Source organism: Marmota flaviventris, chromosome 5 (genome assembly GCF_047511675.1).
Source record: "Marmota flaviventris isolate mMarFla1 chromosome 5, mMarFla1.hap1, whole genome shotgun sequence".
Lineage (NCBI taxonomy): Eukaryota > Metazoa > Chordata > Mammalia > Rodentia > Sciuridae > Marmota > Marmota flaviventris.
Window position 1 is genome coordinate 43,163,046 of NC_092502.1, and position 20,764 is coordinate 43,183,809.

At 45.5% G+C, this 20,764-nt stretch overlaps 1 protein-coding gene across 2 annotated transcripts in view; it reads right to left on the reverse strand.

Annotated features, from left to right (window-relative positions):
- Window positions 1–20,764, reverse strand: part of Mcc (MCC regulator of WNT signaling pathway) — a 264,056-nt gene that overhangs the window by 41,357 nt on the left and 201,935 nt on the right. For both annotated transcript variants that reach the window (XM_027941081.2, XM_071612192.1), the window contains exons 7-12: window positions 16,536–16,682; window positions 15,514–15,603; window positions 14,262–14,410; window positions 9,856–9,996; window positions 7,617–7,720; window positions 3,769–3,952 (exon numbers count right to left, since the gene is read on the reverse strand). In XM_027941081.2, the coding sequence (XP_027796882.1) occupies window positions 3,769–3,952; window positions 7,617–7,720; window positions 9,856–9,996; window positions 14,262–14,410; window positions 15,514–15,603; window positions 16,536–16,682 (815 nt within the window). The remainder of the gene's footprint in view (window positions 1–3,768; window positions 3,953–7,616; window positions 7,721–9,855; window positions 9,997–14,261; window positions 14,411–15,513; window positions 15,604–16,535; window positions 16,683–20,764) is intronic.

The following is a 20,764-nucleotide window of genomic DNA, read 5'->3' on the forward strand; positions in this document are numbered from 1 at the left end:
TTTCTTCTTTTTTTTTTTTTAGAGAGAGAGAGAGGGAGGGAGGGAGGGAGGAAAGAGGAGGGGGGGGGAGAGAGAGAGAGGGAGGGAGGGGAGAGGGGAGAGGGGGGGGGAGAGAGAGAGAGAGAGAGAGAGAGAGAGAATTTTTTTTATATTTATTTTTCAGTTTTCGGTGGGCACAACATCTTTATTTTATTTTTATGTGGTGCTGAGGATCGAATCCAGCGCTCCACGCATGCCAGGCAAGCACGTTACCACGTGAGCCACATCCCCAGCCCATCAGGGTCTTAACTAATAAAAAAAATGCAGTTAAGTATGTGGGCCTACACCCCAAACTGTCCTTTCCAGTGAGGGTCCTAGCATGGAGAACTTTTACTTTGTGTACTATGCATTTTATAATGTTGGGGTTTAATTATTTATTTTGATGATATGCCGACAGTTATTTTGAAATTGGGAAGTCTTAAAAAAATAAAAGAAGCATAAAAAGTGTTTCATATCTCTACCATATTCTCAAAAAGTGACAAAGACATCTGAGCAGGAGAGTTGATCACCACCCAGTCATGTCAAGGAACATATCTCAGGTAGAGATCTTAACCATCACTACTAAGTATTAATCTCTGGGGTTTTGGGTGGATGCCCTTGATACTTAGATGGGAAACTACTTCCTTTTCAGTAAAGGTGATGTTACAACAGTCAGATCTAGTCCCACTCAAATTCACTGAAGCTTACTGATGGGGGTGGCAGAGACCTATCCTAATTAGATGACTATTTGAAGCTATTCACCCTTTCATTTGACATAAATCTACTGTCCTCAACTGTTCTTTCTGTCCCAGTGCAACGTTACTTTAATCCAGACCAGATTAGAGGGAGAGGGCTGGCCTCTCTGGAGCCCTGTTACCTTCCATTATAATTAGGGGATCATGCCCCAGTAGGAATGCCCAGCCAGGCAATACCCCAGCTGCACGCAGATACACAGAGGCTCATATGAGGCCGCAGTCACCCTTCACACATAGCTCAGCCCGGCCCCCATCTGGTGCTGAGACCAGAGAGACTCGATTCCAGCCTCTGTGAGAACAGGCTTGCTTGGTTCTGTCTTGGCTGCTTATCCTTTTGTGGATTTAGGTCAGTGACAACACTCCCATATTATGAGCTGGGACTGCAATGCTTCATGCAAAGGTAGGCTTGATTGAGAACCCCCATTTCAACTTCCTAACAATTTAGCCCATTTGCCTCTTTGCTGTGATATGTTGATAAAATTGCCCAGGCAATCAACATTACCTAGTTACTCTGACCACGAAAACAATTATGTTTCTGATGAAGCAGTGGCTATATTAAAAAAAAGAAAAAAAGCAATAGCAAATAGCAATGTCCCTGGGCTTCTTCCAACAAAGCCAACTGAGTTTTATTCTCCATGCTGGTAAACTACCCCTTTGCTGCTCCTTCCTAAAAGGAGCCTCCCTCCTGTCCTCAGGTGCTGACTGTGTGTGTGCCAGAGGCCTGACACACAGCATCCTTTTCCTGAGACGGTGGGCAACAGTGCACGGACTCTCTGATTGGATGGTCTCTGCCAGCTGGTTACAGTGGGAGAAAAGGTGATTTACTGAGACACATAAAGCACTATAATAGAATACTTTTTTCTTTTTTTTCCATAACTTGACATGGGGAATGTCTAAGTCAGAAAGGCAAGAATTACAAATAAGATTGCTGGGATTACTGAACGTGTGAAAGGGAGCTGGTAGTTGGGAACTTCACCCTCCACCCGTGTTTAACGCGAAATATTCCAGTTGTGTCAGGTTCTGTGAATGCGGGGTGCCACGTGAATGTCCTGTGTGTGGTTCTCCTGTATCCTCTTCTCTGAGTTGCCCTGAGGTGAGCAGGAAAGGGAATTTTTAAGAACCGAGTGGAATCAGAGCTAAGGTGGAAGACCCAGTTGAGACTGGGTCATACTTTTGTGAGGTCATCTTTAAATATAGAGATTCTGTGTTCTGAATTTATATCAGCCTGTAGAAGTCTACCACCAAAAATTAAGTTTCTCTGAGAAAATGTTGTCAAAAATCAAGGCTCACCTATTCCATAAACCATTTCTTCTACCAAATACTTGAAATCGGGATCTCCATTAACAGATGGTGAGAGAACTGCACTTCTGACTCTGAAATGGTCTCTGATTCATATTAAAACAATAAAATTATATTAGGGGATGGGGAAATATGAGAAAACGCACAAGCCTCATAAGCTACCAAAACAGTGTACGTTCCTGTCAACCCAATTCACTAATTCAACAGAACAGCCTCACTGACAACATGAGGACTACATCTCTATCTAAACAAACATGGAAATTATAGATTATACACTCTGGAAAAGTCATTAAGAAGCATCTGCTTTCTATGTTTAAGCAGAAGAATATGTTTCCAGGAAAAAAAAATATGATCTGTGTTTCACTGAATTAAGACAACTGTTGCTGGAGTTGAAAGGAAATAAGTCCCTTTGTGTTTATGGACACCTGGCCAAGTTCAGTATTGGGACTGTGGCCTCTTATGGGATGCAGGTCCAATACAGGTAAATGAGGCACTCGGCTGGGTCCTGCCAGTGGGAAAGAGATGCTTTCAGTTACTGAGAAAACACCAGCATTTCTCCTTGGGCTTTTAAGATTCCATCTACCCTTAAGTGATTCTGGTCATTTGGCATGCAAGGACACTGTCCAGGAGTGTTATGAGATCCAGTGTGGTGCAGGGGGAGGAACGGTAAGCTTGACATCAAAGTCCTGGATCTCCCTCTGGGCAGCCATGTGACCTTAGGCAAGTTGCTTACAGGGCTGTGGGCCAAGGTTTTCTCATCTGTAATGGAGTACCCTTGTCTTTCATGACTTGGAAATTCCATTAGAATCTCTGACAAAGTGCCTTTTAGACTGAGAACTAGTGTATGAAGGGAAGGAATTTAGGGCTTTGATGGCAAGAAATGATAAGATAACTGGAAAAGGTTTCATTCTGTATCCCCATCCCCCATCCAAAGGGATCAAAGAGCTTCAGCAAATTATATTTCGCGAGGTCTTCACGGCTCTCCTCATCTTTTTCAAGTACCCACTTTAGTTCTCTAGATTGAGATGGGGAACTTGACCTCAGGTTCATGATTAAGAGCTTGCTAAGCACGTGCCGGGAATGTGGCATCACCCTTAAGAGGCAAAAGAAAGGACAGGAGAGGCTCTTGCCTGAGAAGAGCTTACAAAGCACAGAGGCACAGGAGGGAAGGAGAGTGGAGTATGGAACTGGGAGAAGTGGGCTGGGCCTGGGGTTCCCAATGACTGTAGCAGGCGGGCCTTCGCCACTCCAGGTGCTAAGAAATCAAGAATTACAAGGAAATGAAGAACAGAGTAGTACAGGAAAAACAGCATCAGACAGAAATGTAGATTCATGTTCTATCTTTACCACATTCTGGAGCAAATCACCCTTTTTCTCTTGAATTCAATTTCCATGTGAGCCCAACAAGGCCACTTTCTAGCTCTCCATTTCTCCTTTTTTAAAATTTATTTTCTTTTTTTCTTTTTGCAGTGCTGGGGATCAAACCCTGGGCTTCACACAGGCCAGGAATGTGCTCTACCACTGACCCACGTGCCCAGCCCCTCCACCACTTGCTCTGTTCCTCGGACTCCTTGGATGGAGCTGGTCACAGCCTGAAGGGAATTCTGCCTTACCCAAGCCACACAGTCTCCAACTGTGTGTCAAGCCCAGTGAGGAAAAAAGAGGTCCCTCCGGGGACAGGGAGGCCACCCAGTACCTGGTGTGGCTGTTGGATGACAGGCTCTCCCAGGGCTGCACGCTGCAGCCGGCCACAGCGAAGGCTCCCCCGCAGCTGCCGTCCAGCTTCATGAGCAGGGCCTTGGCGGCGTTCTCGGCTGTCTTCCTGCAGTCATGGGCTCGTTTGAGCATCTGAGTGATGTTTTCATCCCCTGACTGGTCGCCTACATCACAGAGAAGCCAATGGATTAATCAAGGTTGTCCTGAAAGAGGGAGCAAGCCTGCATAAACACGTCTCAGTGACTCAGCAGAGGTGGCACAGTGGGGAGCAACTGGCAGTGGCCCTTCAGTGAGGAGAATTGCGTTCTGGGCCTGACTCTCCCCTTGTTTGGGAAGGCATTTCTCTGCTCTGGGCTCCACTATCCTCATGGACAAATGTGATCTCCAAGGTCAGTTTCCAGCTCTCACGTGCTCTGTTCATCCAGGCTCCTGGCTTCTCCTCCCACTCAGGCACAAGGCCACTGTGCATGGGATCTTTGTGAATGACAGCAGGGAGAAACGGAGGCGAAACTGCCATCTCTCTGTGTCAACAACTTCAGGTAAGAGACTGATGTAGGGCTGAGGTTGTGGCTTAGTGGTCGAACGCTTGCCTAGAATGTGCGAGGCATTGGGTTCTATCCTCAGCACCACATAAATAAATAAAATAAAGGTATTGTGTCCATCTACAACTAAAACAATATACATTTAAAAAAATGATTGATGTAGAGCAAAAGAGACCAAGCTAATGGTTCAAATGAGAACTTCAGATTTTCAGTGCTGATGCTACTATCCCTGACCTTCTCTGCTTGGTAACAAGAGGCCCACTCAAATGCCTCCAGGAGCCAGGAGTTGAGGCTGGAGCAGGAAATGGAGCCTGGTGGGCACCAGCACAGAGTCAGGCAGTGATGTCCCAAACTAGGATGTTCACATTTTCCTTGTTTTAAATACTATGCTGGAAAAATGCAAAACTTTGGAGACATTAAAAAGATCAGTGGTTGGGGCTGGGGTTGTGGCTCAGTGGTAGAGCACTTGCCTCACATGCATGAGGCACTGGGTTGGATCCTCAGCACCACATAATAAATAAATAAATAAAATAAAGGTATTGTGTCCATCTACAAATAAAAATATATGCAAAAAAAAAAAGATCAGTGGTGCCAAGGGTTAGGAGGGTGAGACTGGGAAGGGAGGAAGGAATAGGTAGAAGCACAGTGAAACTACTCTTTCCAGTATTACAATGGTAGACACATTGCATTACACATTTGTCCAGACCCATAGAAGGTATACCCCCAAGGGTGAACCCTAATGTAAATTCCAGACTTTGAATGATAATGATGTGTCAACTTAGGGTCATCAAGTATGATGAATGCATGGCTCTGGTGGGAGCATTATCACTATAATGGCAGAGGCTTTCCATGTGCAGGTGCAAGGGCTAGGTGGGATCTCTCTGTACCTTCCTCTCAATTTTGCTGTGAAACTAAAACTGCCCTAAAAAATAAAGACTTAAAAAGAAAAAGAAATGCCAGCCAAAAAAGCCAATCGTTGGCTACCTATAGAGCACATTTTTCCAAATATTTTCAAATGAAATCATTAAATTTTGCATGCTGAACTGTACAGAATGATAAAAGTGGAACTGGGTGAAGCGGGCATGGGTGGCCGAGGTACACTCAGCTTCTTACCCTTTGAAGCCACTGCTGCCCAAAGAAACCCTTCCAGCATCCTAGGTCACAGTTCGAAAACCACTGATCTAAATCATCTAGAATGAACGTAATGAGTGCTTGTGAAGTCAAGAAGAAACAAAGAACACCATTGCAATAATTGATACTGTGGGTAAATGTCACAGACCAGCTCTTGCTTAGATGTCCTGGCGGGGCATAGTGACAGATCTGTGCCGTTGTCAGCAGGATGGAGTGAGATTTAATGGGGTGGGCTGCTAAATATAAAGTCACCCTTAGTGCTATGGAGTGTGGTGAAGAAGTGGGGTGCATCCCACATCTACGGCTCCCTGGACTTTCCTCCCACAACCTGCATGCCCTTTTTCTTTTCACAAAGACACTTTACAGACATCTCACCAGCTGATTGCTATTTGAATTCGGTTCTGAAGTAGGCATGAGATTAATGACAGGTGCGTCTTATAAATACATAAATGAGCCACCCAGTATTAGGTATATACAAGGCATTTTAAGATTGACTTTAAATCTTTTAAATGCAGGTTTATTGAAGCCATTTCAGCTCCATGTAACTGTACTCAGTAGGTAAAAGGTGTCTTTAAAGGACGGAACAGGTTAAAACACTGCTCTGACACAAGCTAGAATTAAGATGATTGATTTGTTTTCTCCTTAATTGATCATTTTTCTTAACACACACACACACACACACACACACACACACAACTGACAGCAGGACAAGATCAAGATCACTTTAGGATCTGTTTCATATGAGGAATAAAGTTTTATGATTCAACTAAAGGACCCTAAGAAATGAGGTTTCTAATGGAAATGTTGGCAGAGTTTCTACTTCTAGGCTGAGATTGGTAATATTAACAAAAGAAAGAAAGAAAGAAAAAATATTCGAGGGGAGGAGTCGAGGATGGCCATCCATACAAATGAAGGCCTGCTCCATTGTGGGATAACTTAGATATGAAGCAGGAAATTAATGCCCACTTGTTTCCCTTCCTCCAGATTTGATTCAGATTCCTGTGCATGTCACAATCAAAGGAGCAAAAATATGTTGAGTATTCACTGCAAAAGCTAGACCCCAGGCAGGCAAAGGAGCTGGCGAGGACAGTGGGGGCATTTAGAAGGTGCTTTGGTGGTGGCCTTCTTTGTAAGGGGGATCCTGAAAGGACAAGCCCTAATAGAAGCACACAGCCCTTGAAGAGCTGTGGGCCCCTGACCTCACAGCTCCAAGCCAGCCTGTGACAGATGGCCTGGGGCCATCTAGCCTGCTCCTATACCCACTCATGACTCAAGAGTGACCTAGTCACTTTGGCTTCATGGACTTGCCAATGCCTTTCCAAAGAACTGTAAGCAAGGTCATGTCCAGGCCCCCGTTCTGCACAAAGGGGTGGGAGCCCTGCCCCTTGGTCTCTCTTCTCTATATCCATTGTGGTCCTCCTCACACCAGAGCAGGCCTCAGAGCCACCATCTGTGGCCAAGTCTAGCAAATTCTGTTGAGCCTAGGATGCCACACTTGCATGGTTTTTAATTACATTCACCTTCTACAAATCAGGCCAAAAAGACACCTGAGTCCTGGGGTGGGGGCAAGAAGAGGTGGCAGGGAAGCAAGAGGGTGAGCACACACCTGCACTCCTACTCAGACTGGTGGAGTGCACATTCTGCAAAGCCGGTGACAGCAGGTTCGAAACTACTTCCTCTGCATTCATAAGACACCTGGAGAAAAGGTAGAGGAAACCCACGCTCCAAAACTACTAGAAGAAAGATTCTTGGGGATCAAGCACAGCCAATAAAAGCAGTAAGACAAGACAAAGGCCACAGCAGCAGAGGGACCCTCCACAAGTAGCATCACGGTGTGTCGGTGTGTTGGTCTCTTTAATCACTAGTGTGGGCCTCTGGCTCCATCTGGTCCTACTGTCAGCTCAGGAGAATATGTTTCCTAAGAGGGCTTGTTTGTTTTAACTTGTCTGTAATTCTGTTTCCACTCCAGTTCTTGCTGCATTCAACATAAACAATTTACCCACTCAGTCATGAGGAAAAACGAAAAACACACTTGACAAACGAGTTTGTGTTGCTGGGAGATGACTCAATGCCAGCAGCTGAGAAGGGGGTGGACGAGCACAAGAGGCTGGGAGAGGAGACAGGGAAGAGGGCCGGTGGGACTCGGGATACTTACCGGGGGAGGAGCCCACGCCAGCTGCTCGGAACTGCCCCAGGATGAGGCTCTGCTCACTCTCAGCCAATGCCAGGAGGAGTTCATAGGCTTCTATGCACTGCTCACTGAAATGGAAGCACATGACGTCCTCAGCTCTCGTGGGGATTGGGGAGCACATTCAATGCCAGCTCCATTTTCAGGATCTGTCTCAGCCTCACCATCCTCATGAGTGAGAAGACCACTCAGATAGGTTCCCTGGACAAAGCCAGTGGCTTGCTCTTTATTGCTGCCCTATTCTAATTTTTCAACTAGCTTCTAGAAAAATATAAGAGAAGCAATTTGGTTGTCCTGTTGATGATCATCTAAGAGGGACATGTGATACACCTGAGGAAATCAGCCTCCAAGGGGGTCCCCCCATCCTGGTATACATACCCTGGTGCTGCTCCTTTCCATATTGGACCACTGTTGGTCTATGTGACTTTAGAGAAGTAGAAGAAATGATGTCACTCCTAAGATTAGGTTCTTAAAAACACTGTGGGTTCCATCTTGGTTCCCCTCTCCTATTTCCTTTTTTTCTCTCAGATTATCCTCTCCAGAGGAGGCAGCTGCCATGTCTTGACCACTCTCAAGCAGTGTTCTGGAGAGGCCCTTGTAATAAGGAACTATGGCTTCCAGCTAAGAGCCAGGGAAGAACTGAGCCCTCCATGTGATAGCCACGCGGGAGCCTTCCCAGAAGCAAAACTGCAGCCCCAGTTAAGATTTCAGAAGATGCAGTGTAGGCTGACAGCCCACCCAGAACCTCCGTGGAGACCCTGGCCCAGAATGACCCAGCTAAGCCACTCCAGGATTCCTAACCCTCAAGACTGTGACATGATAATCAGTCATGTGACAATCAATAACTAATATAAACCCCCTGAGAAGATGATTTTAACACACACCTGCAGCTTATAACATCCACTAGCTACATGCAACTCTTTAAACATTTTTGAAGTTGAGTGAAAAGATAAATTCAGTCCCTTCAGTGCAGTAGCCACTTTCCATATGCTCAATAGACACACGTGGCTCATGGTTACCATACCGTTCAGCACAGAGGGAGAACATACCTTTCCATTGAAACAGAAAGTTCTATTAGATGCTTGTAAAACTGCCTCACAAACACTCTCAGGCTTTCAGAAGCTCTCTCATAGAGTTGGAGTCTGGCTTTCTAGGGGAAGGAAAACCAGTCAAAGGACAGCCCCTGTCCCTTAGCCTGAGACACAGAGGGACCCACATGCAGACAGGAGGCCACGCATGTGCACAACACAGACAAGAGGCCCTCAGTAGCAAAATCTCCTCCTTAAGCAAATAACTAATTAGCTTCCCCAAGCAGAATAGAGTAAATGTTGCTTTAGTCAACATGTAGTTGAGAGGCCATCTGTTTTTAATTGTCTTTACTTTCATGATTCTTTACTAACAAGTAAGAATAAGGGCCAAAACACTAGCTGGAGGTACTGGCAATTCCTCCATGCAGGACAGTCCATATTTCAGGACAGAGGTGCTAGCTCTTTATCTATGAGGATGTGCAGGGAAGTCCCTTTTAACCAAAAGTCCCTTTTAACCAAAGGCAGACTGCAGGCAGAGAACAACCTGTGCTGACTTGTTGCAGGAGGGATGGGTGTGGGGACGCATGCCTACAACCCCAGTGACTTGGGAGGCTGAAACAGGAGGATTACAAGTTCAAGGCTAGCCTCAGTTACTTAGCAAGATCCTCAGCAACAAAGTGAGATTTTGTCTCAAAATTTAAAAAGGGCTGGGGATGGAGCTTAGTGATGGAGTGTTCCTGGGTTCTACCCCAAGTACCCTAAAACAAAACAAAACAAAATTTAAAAACCCTATGACAATCTGAGGAAATACAACACACTTAATTTGCAAAAAAAATGTATAATATATGCGAATATGAAAAGACCAGGAAGAACAAGTCAATATGTAATACAAAAACTGATATTTTGAGTGACATTACTTGAATGAGTGATACCTAGGTTGCATGTAGAAACATACCTGCTTACTAATACCATATCCATTACCCTCACTGTCTCAATTGCTCAGAGGTGATAAATGATTTTCAACGTATCATGCTAATATTTGCTAGTTCAACCCCTGAGTTAGTTACACCTTCTAAAAGCTGGGTTTCTACTTTTATACAGAAGGTTACTATGGATGCATCTCCAAATTAAGGTGGCCACAAAAATATCACATGTCTTCCCGCCTCCTGCTCCCCCACCTGTACTGCAAGGCCAGCCTCAGCGCCGTGGCGTTGGACTCGTACTTCCCCACCAGCATGCTCATCCTCTCTGCATTGCTTTTGCACTCCTCCAGGGTTATGGTCAGAAGATCATTCTGGGATTTGAGGTGTTCAATTCGGCTACGAAACAAAGAAAAATCACTTTCACGCTGGGACTGTAATTAACTTGTCAACATTCTAGTTGTCTCGTTTATATGCAGGCCAGAAATGAGTGTTAAGATTTGTTTTAGCAAATGTAATGGACACAGAATAATCAAGGAAATGACTCTACATAGAAGAACCACTAAATTCTGTATAGATCAAGAATAAAAAGCAAGCCCCTAGTTATTTCCCACACTGCTGTGCTCTTCACGTGCCAGGTACTGTATGAGACTCTGGGGATTTTAAGAAGGCAACAGATGTGTGACCTCAAGGACATCACCAGAGCAGCTGGTATGCTTCAGCATCACCCTACACAGGACGAATGAACTGCAGTCATGGTTACTATTTGCTGAGTCTTTGCTCAATCCTGATCCCAGGGGCCTGTTGGATTAAGTATTGTTATCCCTATTTTTTTGATGAGGAGATGAAGGCACAGAAAGCTTAGCACCCTACCCTGGGATTTGAACCAGTTAGTCTAGTTCCAGATCTCATGCTCTCAAGCACATATTACATAGCAGAAGCAAAAGATGAACTTGATGAGTGAACAAGAAACTGTGCTTGAGGGTCCCTAAGTAGGAAATGGGCCAGAACTGTGGATGGTGTACAAAGCTCCTTCCAGGTTGGAGGTCCAGCAACTCTTAACTTCTGGTAGGGTCAGCAGTGAGAGCCTGAAGTTTTCTTAGATTCAGAGCTCTAATGCAAGGCCGATGAGTTTGTGGTGATATCACAAAACAAACAAAAAACACCGAATCTTCAGTTTCTCCATTTCCCGCCCTAGGACATGTATATTCTAGGTATGATGATTCATTTTCCATAAAAATGCCACATACTGCTCTTAGCACTAAGTCTTAAGGAGACATTGGGTTAGACACCCACAAAATGCACGTGACTCTTGCAGTGTTTAGGGATATGGAAACCACTGGCTTCCAGGATAAATCTTAGAACCACAGATCTGAGAGCAGAATATGGGGACACATGTCCACATAGGAGACTTCTGGTGAGCGCATAAGTAAGAGCTGTTGGGCTCTGGCAACTCCAAGGTCAATTCAAGGTAGGGTGTGACAAGAACAAACTCTTCTGCCCCTGTTCACGTTAAGACTTCTTGAAATGATCTGTGCTCTCTTGTTTATGACTCCAGTGTACATTCAGTCCCTGCTAATTAGATGAAGCCATTTACGCAGCCCACAGAGTTCCATGTGGCCAAACCCCAAATGCTCCTTCTTAGAATGCCTTTCTCACTGAGGTCATGGCGCCTCTGCTGGTTTCATCCTGTCTCGGAGGCCATTTCTTAGCCTCCTTATTCCCAGGAAAAGCTGTGCGGGTTGGTGCTCCTTTAGGGCTCAGTCAGGGCGTCTCCTTAACACTTTCACCCTCAGGGTGATTTTTATTTAGTTCTTGACTTTAAGAGGCATTTCTGTTCCCAGGGTTTGCAAACTTCTCTAGCCCAAACTCCTGAGTATCAGTCCCACATATCTAGCTACCTCCCATATTTCCAGCTAGGTGTCACATGCCACCTCCAGTTTAATATTCCAACAGGGAATTCTTGATTTTCCCCAAACTTTGTCTTTCCTCCCATCTTCTCCATCTCAGTAAATGCTACCACCATCTACCCAACAGTACAAGCTAGACACCCAAGAAAGATCTTTGAGACCAAGTATAAGCTAGACACCAAGTATAAGCTAGATAGCATCTTTGAGACCAACCTTTCTCTTACACCCAGACCTAATCCAGCTGGGGTTTGCATTGATTTTACATATCCTGAGCCCAGTGCCCACTGTGGACACCCTAGTCCACTGCCACCTCCCTTTACTTCGGTTCTTCTCTACCCTTCCATTCTTCATTTCTGAATGATCTTTCAAAATATAAATCAGGTCTCATTCTTCCCCATTTTAAAATTTAATCTAATAACCTCCAGTAACACATAGCATAAGTTATAAAATTTGTCGGTGCCCTCAAAATCCACATTCAAATTCATCCTGGCTTCATGACCACCTTATCTCATGTAATTCCTCCTTTTTCTCACCCTAGTTCAGTTCCACTGGTCTTTGGACTGAAATTCAAGACAATTTCTTTCCAGTCTTGAGGTAGTTAAATTGGCCCATAAGAATCTTTGTGGTTTGTCATATAGCTGTTTCTTTTCCCCTATAATCTCAGAGTAAACCTTCCCCTCTTCAAGACATATACCAAAAATCCACTCTCGGGCCGGGGCTGTAGCTCAATGGTAAAGCACTTGCAGTGCAGGAGGCCTTGGGGTCCATCCTCAGCATTGCAACGACAGCAAAAAGGAAATAAAAAAAAAATCTGTCACTGTCCTTTTATGTCCATCGAGGAGCTTTCTCATCTCATCTGCTCGCTTTTTGTCCATCTCCCCTAATAGAATACAAACTCCATGAGAGCAAGAATTTTGTCCTTTTTGCTTTCTTTGCATGCCAAATAGCCCAGCACATAGTGGATACATAACACAGATGTGCTTAATGAGGAAAAACACCTCCCCTCCCCAAAGGGAAATCACAAAGTTGAAGGCTAGCATTTTTTTAGAGTAACAGGGCTTCAACTTTGAGAAAGGTAGTTACAGAGAAGATACTAGGACATGTTGGTAGGTTATTTCTAAGAAATTCTAGATTCCAGCTGCAACTACTATCACAGAGAGGACAGTGGAGGTGAGGTCAAAGGGCAGGGGCTGGAATTCTGCCTCAGTTATTCAATAGCTCTGGGCTTAAGGCAAGTCACTCAATTTTCAACTGCAAAGCCTTTGTTTTCTGATTTGCAAAATGAGACTACCTTACCCTCACAAGTTGAAGCCTAGGTAGTTGTTTGTGAGAGCCCAAGTTGTTAAATAACACAATAATGTGAGTTACAAGTACTAAAATATTCCCTCATCCTTTGGCCTCTCCTGGGTATACATAATTGAGGAGAAAGGCACATCCCCCCAAATTCAGCTACAGAACAGGCTTATTAAATCCCAGAGTCAGTAGAGAGCAGATTCTCACTAAAAGAGGGCCCCCCTCAAAAGGCATCTGACTTCATTACATTGCAAAGGGCATATCTGAGTTAATCTTTAAGCATTCCCAGGCCAGTGATACTGAGAAGCAGTACTTGCTACGAGGTAATCATCAGGCTTGTCACTGTTAAGTATTTAGGATTTAATAAGGAAACCATTTAATTTCCAGATTTAAAATGACCTAGATTGCCACATTTCCTTAGTTCTCAAGAACTATATTAAACAGCTTCAATTCAGGAAGGACTAACATGATATTTAATTTATTCAGCTTTGCCACACACAAGAGGAATGGAATGAAGCAATGGTGGATGGGAAACGGCATCCGCATTTCTTCATGGTTAGCTCATCAGCCTTCCAAGTCCTTGCTGTGCTCTCCCACTAAGGATGGCTAGGTCAAGGCAGTCCCACCACACTTGGATGTGGTTACAAAGTCCATCCTGCTATGACAGAACAAGGCTGTGACAGAGAGGTCACCATGGCTTGGCCCTGGTCCTTGTCCTTTGCATTTCTACTGACTCCCTCACAACTAGGCTGACATGCAGCCAGTCTTACCAAGAAGCAGAAGAGCAAACTCAAACTACCTCTTTCGTGGGAACTGGGAAGAATCCATGAAACTGGGCATATGGTAGATTTACTCTAAGTCAGACAGTTAGGATAAGATGTAGGGACCCAGACCAACAGCATAAATAAAGTGAGTCAACACGCGGGAATAGCAGGGAGAGTTAGAGCAGGGTGCTTAGCTGAAGCCTGGAATATCTTTGCCAGACTGCCTGTGCTGTTTCCTGGAAGATCCAGGCGCCCCCGGGACGCTGACTCAACATTCCAGGACTTCCCTCCGTGGCTCTGTGCAGCAAGGGCCTGCGTGCTTGGCAGCCATCTGTGACCTACTTGCCACTCTCTATGGACTGCTCCTAGGACTTGCTATGTCATTTGCAAGGTCCAGGATGAAATGAAAAAGCAGAGCCCCTTGTTTGTAAATTAGTAAGAATTTAAAATGGTGACTTGTAAAGCAAGTGTGGAGTTTTTCTAAGCACGAGGTCCTGTGGGAACACAGGTCACATTCCATGAGGTGGCCCTGACTACTTCAAGCAAGTCTCCTGTGGCCCAGATGGTGGAAACCCCCATCTCACTGGCTTGACAGCCTCAGTCCAGGCCACAATACACACTCCAACTGGAATGAACCTTTGGAAAAGGAAGGGAGGACCAGCTCTCGACCCCCCAAATATGAAGGACTAATCCTTACCTATTTAGCCGTTCTGTCTCCACCTCAAACTCTCTAATCTTGCTTTCAGAGATGGCAGATCCATGTGAGTACAGCGTCTGGAAAATCTCTTGGATGTTGGAGCAGTCCTGAAGCGAATGGGCCAGGTGTTCCGCCACGCTGCTGGATACCTGCACAAAGGAGTGTTAAATCCCCTCTGGAGAGTGTCAGTTTAGGGACCCTGGTCCCCAGGATCACTACATGCACAACAATTTACACTATGATTCCTTGATGTATCTTAGTTTTTATATTATAATTCTAACATAAAAAGCTAACTAATGAAAGCAGTATATAAAACACAAAATACAGCTACATCTCCCCAAGCATCTGCCTCTGAACAGCAAGAGGGGGGCCAAGATGTCTCCCTAGGGCCCCTGAAATTTTGGATAAAATTTAAACACAATCTGGGAGTCCTTCCCCTTTCCTGAACCCTCTGCCATTCCAGGCCACTGTCGATGGTTAACTATGGCCAAAGAGGTTGACTTCTTTATTTTCACAACCTGGATTTCACATGGAGTCTCAATGCATACAATTTGGGGAGTGGGGTTTGTGCCAAGTGTTAACCCAGGGCCTTGTGTGGACCAAGCAAGCATTCTGCCATGAAGCTGCCATTTTGCTTAGTGAAAAATTTCAAATTAGGGTCTTTTAAAAGCCCTTTCCAGGAGCTCTCCACTCCTGAGGATCAAACAGCCCACTCTCGGGCCTCATGTCCAATCCTGTAAGATACCCCTTAGGGAACTGAAACTACTCCCTTGTCACCATGGCTCAGCTCTTACACTCCAGCGGGTGGTGTTCCCACTGGGGACTCTGCTCTAGCACTGGCCACACTTCAAAGGCGGCTTCATCCTCACTGGAGAGCACATTCCCTTCAAGAGGGATGTGCAAAAGGCACAGTTCTTTTGAGTTTCATGACTCCCTTGGTCTCTGGGGGACAGGGCGATGGAAAACAGATACTTCAAGACTTTCATTGACATTACCAGGAACTATACCCAAATGTTTTCTTTCTAAATGGTTTCAAGCAGGGGGTGTGGGGGGGGGAATTTCCCTTAAAAGCTGAAGAAGTAATTCACCACGTGAAAACCACTATACATTTTAATTTGACCCCGTGGAAAGAAACCAGGTATGATTTATTATTATCATTAACCAGTTTATTGGAAGTGAACTGCAGAAGTTCAGCCATCCAGGAGACGTTGTCTATGCAGCTCTTAGGCACCTGCTTCTCAGCCACACTCACCCCTATGCTGCTGATTTCTGAGCCCAGCACTGGCCGATCCGACGAGGAGGACTCAGATCTTGTCTTTGACAGCTTCACCCTCTCTGCAATCTTACAGAAGAAAACATTCATCAGAAAAGCACACATCACTCCTTGATCCACTGTCACCATCACATATACACGGGACCATGGTTTAACCACGTCAATTAAATTGATAATGTCATAAAAATAACTCCCTTGTCCAATTCTTCTACCACCAACTTAACCCTGGCTTCTCAACCTCAGCACTACTGATATTTTGGGTTAGATAATTCTTTGTTGGGGGTGGGGGGATGTGTTCTGTGTATTGTAGGATATTTAGCAGCATCTCTGACCTCTAGCCACAAGATGCCAGTAGCATTCCAGCTGTGACCATCCAAAATATCCCCTGGGGACAAAATCACTTCTGTTTCACCCAACTTGCTAAATTTGAGGGCCAATGTTACTAGGGAGAGTGGGAGGGCTACCAGGCAAGAGGACAAGCATCTTTGAATAGTCTTTCTGTAACAGATGCAACATAGGAGCTGGGGGACTGTGGCAGAGGACAAGTGGGACACCTTCTCCAAACGCCTGCCCGCTGTGATGCCTTTTTTTTTTTTTTTTTTTGCTGTCAAAGCTGGTGGTCCATGAGGGGGCAGATCATTAGCTCATTCAGAGTCCCTGCTGGGCTGAACCTTAGTCCTCTGGGAGTAACTGTCCCTCCACTGTGAAGTATTGTAGCACTTGACAAAACATCTCACTGTTTGCAATGACTTGTCAGCTGTGACATTCTCCAGCTGGCTGATTAATGAGAGCTGGCCTCCAGGTTGTAGTCAAAAGAAACTTAAAACTATTAGCAGGTTATCTCTCCCTGCAGCTCCACGCGGGAGGCCTATGCATAGTCCCAGGGGAAGCTCCTGGGCCAGCTGAACTAAGGGAAAGCCTTCACAGTGGCACTAGGAGGGGGCTGGGACTTTTAGATAAGGGGAGGTGTTCCCACCATCAGTCCATCCCCAGGAGCTCACCTTGGCAATTGGAATGTCATTGCTGCTGCTGCTGGTGCTCAGCTCTCCAGTGCTAGGGTTAATCGGGCGGTTGGCAGAAGTGAGGCGGCCAGGGCTGGAGGGACCTGCAGCCTGAACGCTCTGCAGTCTAGTCTGAAGCTCTCGAACCTGAAACCAAAATTACTTTAGACGGGACTGGCGGTTTCCCTGGCCGAAGAATAAAAGAGCCAGATGGGCCGATGGCAAGGCTTTCCTTTACATTAAGGGATCAGCTTCACTGTAATACTAAATCAGCTAAGTTCACCTAAGTCACTGTATCCTCAACTGGACCTGCCACTGACAGTCATCTGTTCTTTACAAGCAACTATGTTATCTACGATGCTGAAAGCTTCTAACAGTGCCCAGCTTTAGGGCATGTTTATTCATGCAGAGATTCAAGTGCCTAAAGCTGTGCTGGGTGCTGCAGAGAAAGGACTTGGGATAAAATCTTCACTCTCATCCAACTGAGACCCTAGAGGAGGGGAGAGACAAATGATCTCTGCACAAGAGCACCTGAGTGCTAGAAACCCTGACCTTGAGGGTTACAGGCAGCAGGAAAGGGGAGAAAGCAATTCCACCTGATGTCCCCCGGAGAGCATAAGAAGGACAGACAGCGGGCTTGAGGCGAGTCTCACAGATGAACAAGTAAGAGGCTGGTTTGGGGGTAGCATCAGGGGGATGAGGGTGAGGATAGCCCAGCTTGCACAGGGGCCCAGGGTTGGGTGATGTGCGGTGTTTGAAGAACTGAAAGTTATGGGGGATGTGTGGTTTTGAAGATTTTATGTGCTGGGAGGGAGGTTAGGGTAAGATGAAGGGACAGGGATGGCACCAGCAGCTTCCCCCAAGTGACTTGAAATGGGACCATCCCTGAAACAGTGGGAAGGAATATCTAAATAGCCCTTCATTATAAAAAAGAAACCCCAGGCTCTTTGTATTACATTTAAGATATACATTTATCTGCACAGAATTCAAATATCCATGTCCCACTTCTCTATGGAGATAGCTCTGTGATTTCCAAGGGAAAAAGGGTTCCAAATAAGCAGAGAGAGTTGCTAGAAATCAGTCATTCGAATCACCTTGATCACATTTTACTACGAGTCTTTATCTTAAAGTGCAAACTGACTCCAGGACCCAGGGGCCATCACGAATGAATGGAGACCAGACCCGCCTGGAGGAATGAGCACTAGGACATTTAAAGAAGAGCTTCCGAACTTTATGATGTGCCAGAATGCCCTAGAAGGCTTGTTAAAACAAAGATTCCAGATCCCCCAGCCCACCAGGATTCAGGTTTAGTAGCACTGAATGAAGCCAGGAATTTGTATATCTAATGAACTCCCCAAGGATCCTGCCACCGCCTGCTGCTACTGTAAGGGGTCCCCAAAGCCACAAGGCACGTTAGTCTCATAGATTCGCAGCCCAGAGTCAGCCCTGCTGCCAAAGCCCTTCCAGGCAAGGACAGAGAACAGGCACACAGCCCCCTTCACTAGAAGCCACTGCCAGGCTTTTCATTCTAAATGTCTGGGATGGCTCCACCCTGCTAACTTGGGAACCAAAAGTAATTGAAATTTCAATAATTCATCAACATATTAGAAGCCAAAATAGGGAAATTCCCCTGGAGCAAATTGCACTCAATAGTGAAACAGCTCCAAAGTGCCTACTGCTCCCCGGCTCCCGGGGAATGTGGGTTGATGGCAGCGTGTGCCGTCCTCACCACCCTACACGTAGCACCCACCCACCTCGAAGCAGCTCACACACTAGAGAAACGGATCCTGCCGAAGCCAAGTTGTACTGCTGGTGAGAGATCACGGGGCACGTTCTGGGAGGGCCTCCGACAAACCAAAGAACAGCGTCAGTGTGGATGTCTCATTATGCCAGATGGCAAAGGAAGGGAGAAAGCCCATGTTCCTGTCAGGAGAAACCTCCCTGGTGGAGACTGTGGATTTCAATTTCCACTGCAGTGAAAGTCTGATGAGGTCCTGAATAATTAACAATGTTAACATCACTCCAAAACCTAAATTGTGTCTGAATTGTACACAAAACCATCAGTGGCCTGTCCTCAGAATCCCAAGAGGCCTACTCATTTATTTTATTTATTTTTAAATACAAATGGTCCGGCACTATTCATAAAAATTTCATTGAAACTTTTTTTTTTTTTTGTACTGGCGATCGAACCCAGGGGCACTCAATCACTGAGCCACATCCCAGCCCTTTTTGTATTTTATTTTAAGACAGGGTCTCACTATGTTGCTTAGGGCCTTACTAAGTTGTCGAGGCTGGCTTTGAACTCGAAATCCTCCTGCCTCAACCTCCCAGGTCGCTGGGATTACAGGAGTGTGCCACCATGCCCTGCCCCTGAAACTATGTTTTAAAAACATTTCTTCTAATCACAACATCATATGAATCATATTCATTGTGGAAAATGTAGACAGTGAAAATTAAAACAAGAGAGGCACTTACGTTCTATTGGTGCAGAGACAATGTTTGTGGCCGCTTGGCATGGTGTGCCAAATAAAATAATTTCTAAATCTAAATGTCCATTTTTACTTTAAAAGCTCTGGAGCCAGGGAATGTTCTGAAAACCCTAAAGAATGATAAACATGCTTATTTGGGGCTACGCTTTATTATTTGATGATAATTGTAAGGCAGTGGAGTGGGGGGTTCAGCTGGAGGGAGTTTAGTAAGCCTCTGCTGGAAAGACAGCTGCTGGATGGTTAGATGGCCTCCTCCCCCTCTTGATTTGGGGGTGGGGATCTCAATGAACTTACATGAATAAATACACAGAATCCAAGGCTACGGTCAATTTGCTGAGTCAGCTCAGCAAAGCCTGGGAGAGGCACAGGCACGTAGCTCTCAGAGCACTGGCTTTCCTTCTCACTCACTTGAGTGCATTTTGTCTTCCAAAAAAGATATGTCCAAATTCTAACCCACAGTATCTGTGAATGCGACTTTATTTCAAAGCAGGGTCTTTGCAGATATAATTAAGGATCTCTAGCTGAACTCATTTTTTTATTTGGTGGGCCCTATCTAATGACTAGTGTCCTTAGAAGAGAAGGAGTGGGAGACCAAGACACAGGGAAGAAGGTCATGTGAAAACGGAGCCAGGGACAGGCCACAAGTCAGGGAATGCTAGGAGCTACCAGAAGCTGGGACAGGCAGAAAGGGTTCTCCCCTGAGCCTTAGGGCTCACCCTAAGATGTCATGGCTCTGCCACTAACACCTGAATTTTGAACTTCTGGACTTCAGAAATTTTCCTGTAAATCTGAGTTACCATGTTTGTGGTAATTAATTCATATACCCATCTTTCATTGAAGGTTTTTTACTAAAGGAAATACGTTTCTCTATCAAATGTATGTCGTACAGTTAGACAGTGGAGTGGGATTAAAGATGGCCAAGCATATTCCAGACCTGAGGACAGCCAAGAATAAAGGCAAGCCTGAGGTAGGGCTCAAACTCATGGAAAGACCCTTCAACACCCTTCTTGGTCTTTCTCAGTTGGGTTCCTCAACAACAGGACCTAACCCAGGTTGCCACATTCCTCCTGAAGTTACTACATAGCTGGCGTCCACCCAGACAAATGGAGGTTGCTCTTGGAACAGAGCATGGGAACTCTAGTAGCGTATGAAGACAGTGAGGTTCTTATCTTCCAGGGGCTCGGAATTGAGCAAAACATCACAAGGCTCTGCAAAGGCTACCAACAAGGGGGTGGCAGTGCAGATGAGGAGTCTGCCTTACCTGCAGCAAAGGTGAGATCCCCTCTTGAAGGCTGAGCAGCCTTCAATAAGCAAGTAAAAAGGAAAAGATGGGGGCGGGGACTCTGGAGAGCTCAAGTAAGGAAATGACAGTAAGAGGCCAGAACTCTGCTTCTTCTTGGTATTTCTTTATGGATTTTATAAGAATCACTTGATGAGTAAAGGAAAAACTGGAGTGAGGAGGGAAAAGTTGGTGAGAGCATTACTAATGGTTCAGGTGAGAAACAACGAGGGCTCAGACAGACAGTGAAGTGGGATAAAGATAGCCAAACACACTCCAGCGCCTGGCTGGACACACCGAAGTTACCCTGTTCCATACACCGGAACCTGGTAGAGTACAAAGCTGAGATTCTTCTCTTCCAGACAGAACTTTCTGTCACGACAGGAAAGTACAGTGGCACTGTCCGCTATTGTAGCCACCAGACACAGGAGGCCACCGAGCACTTGTAGCATGCCTACTGT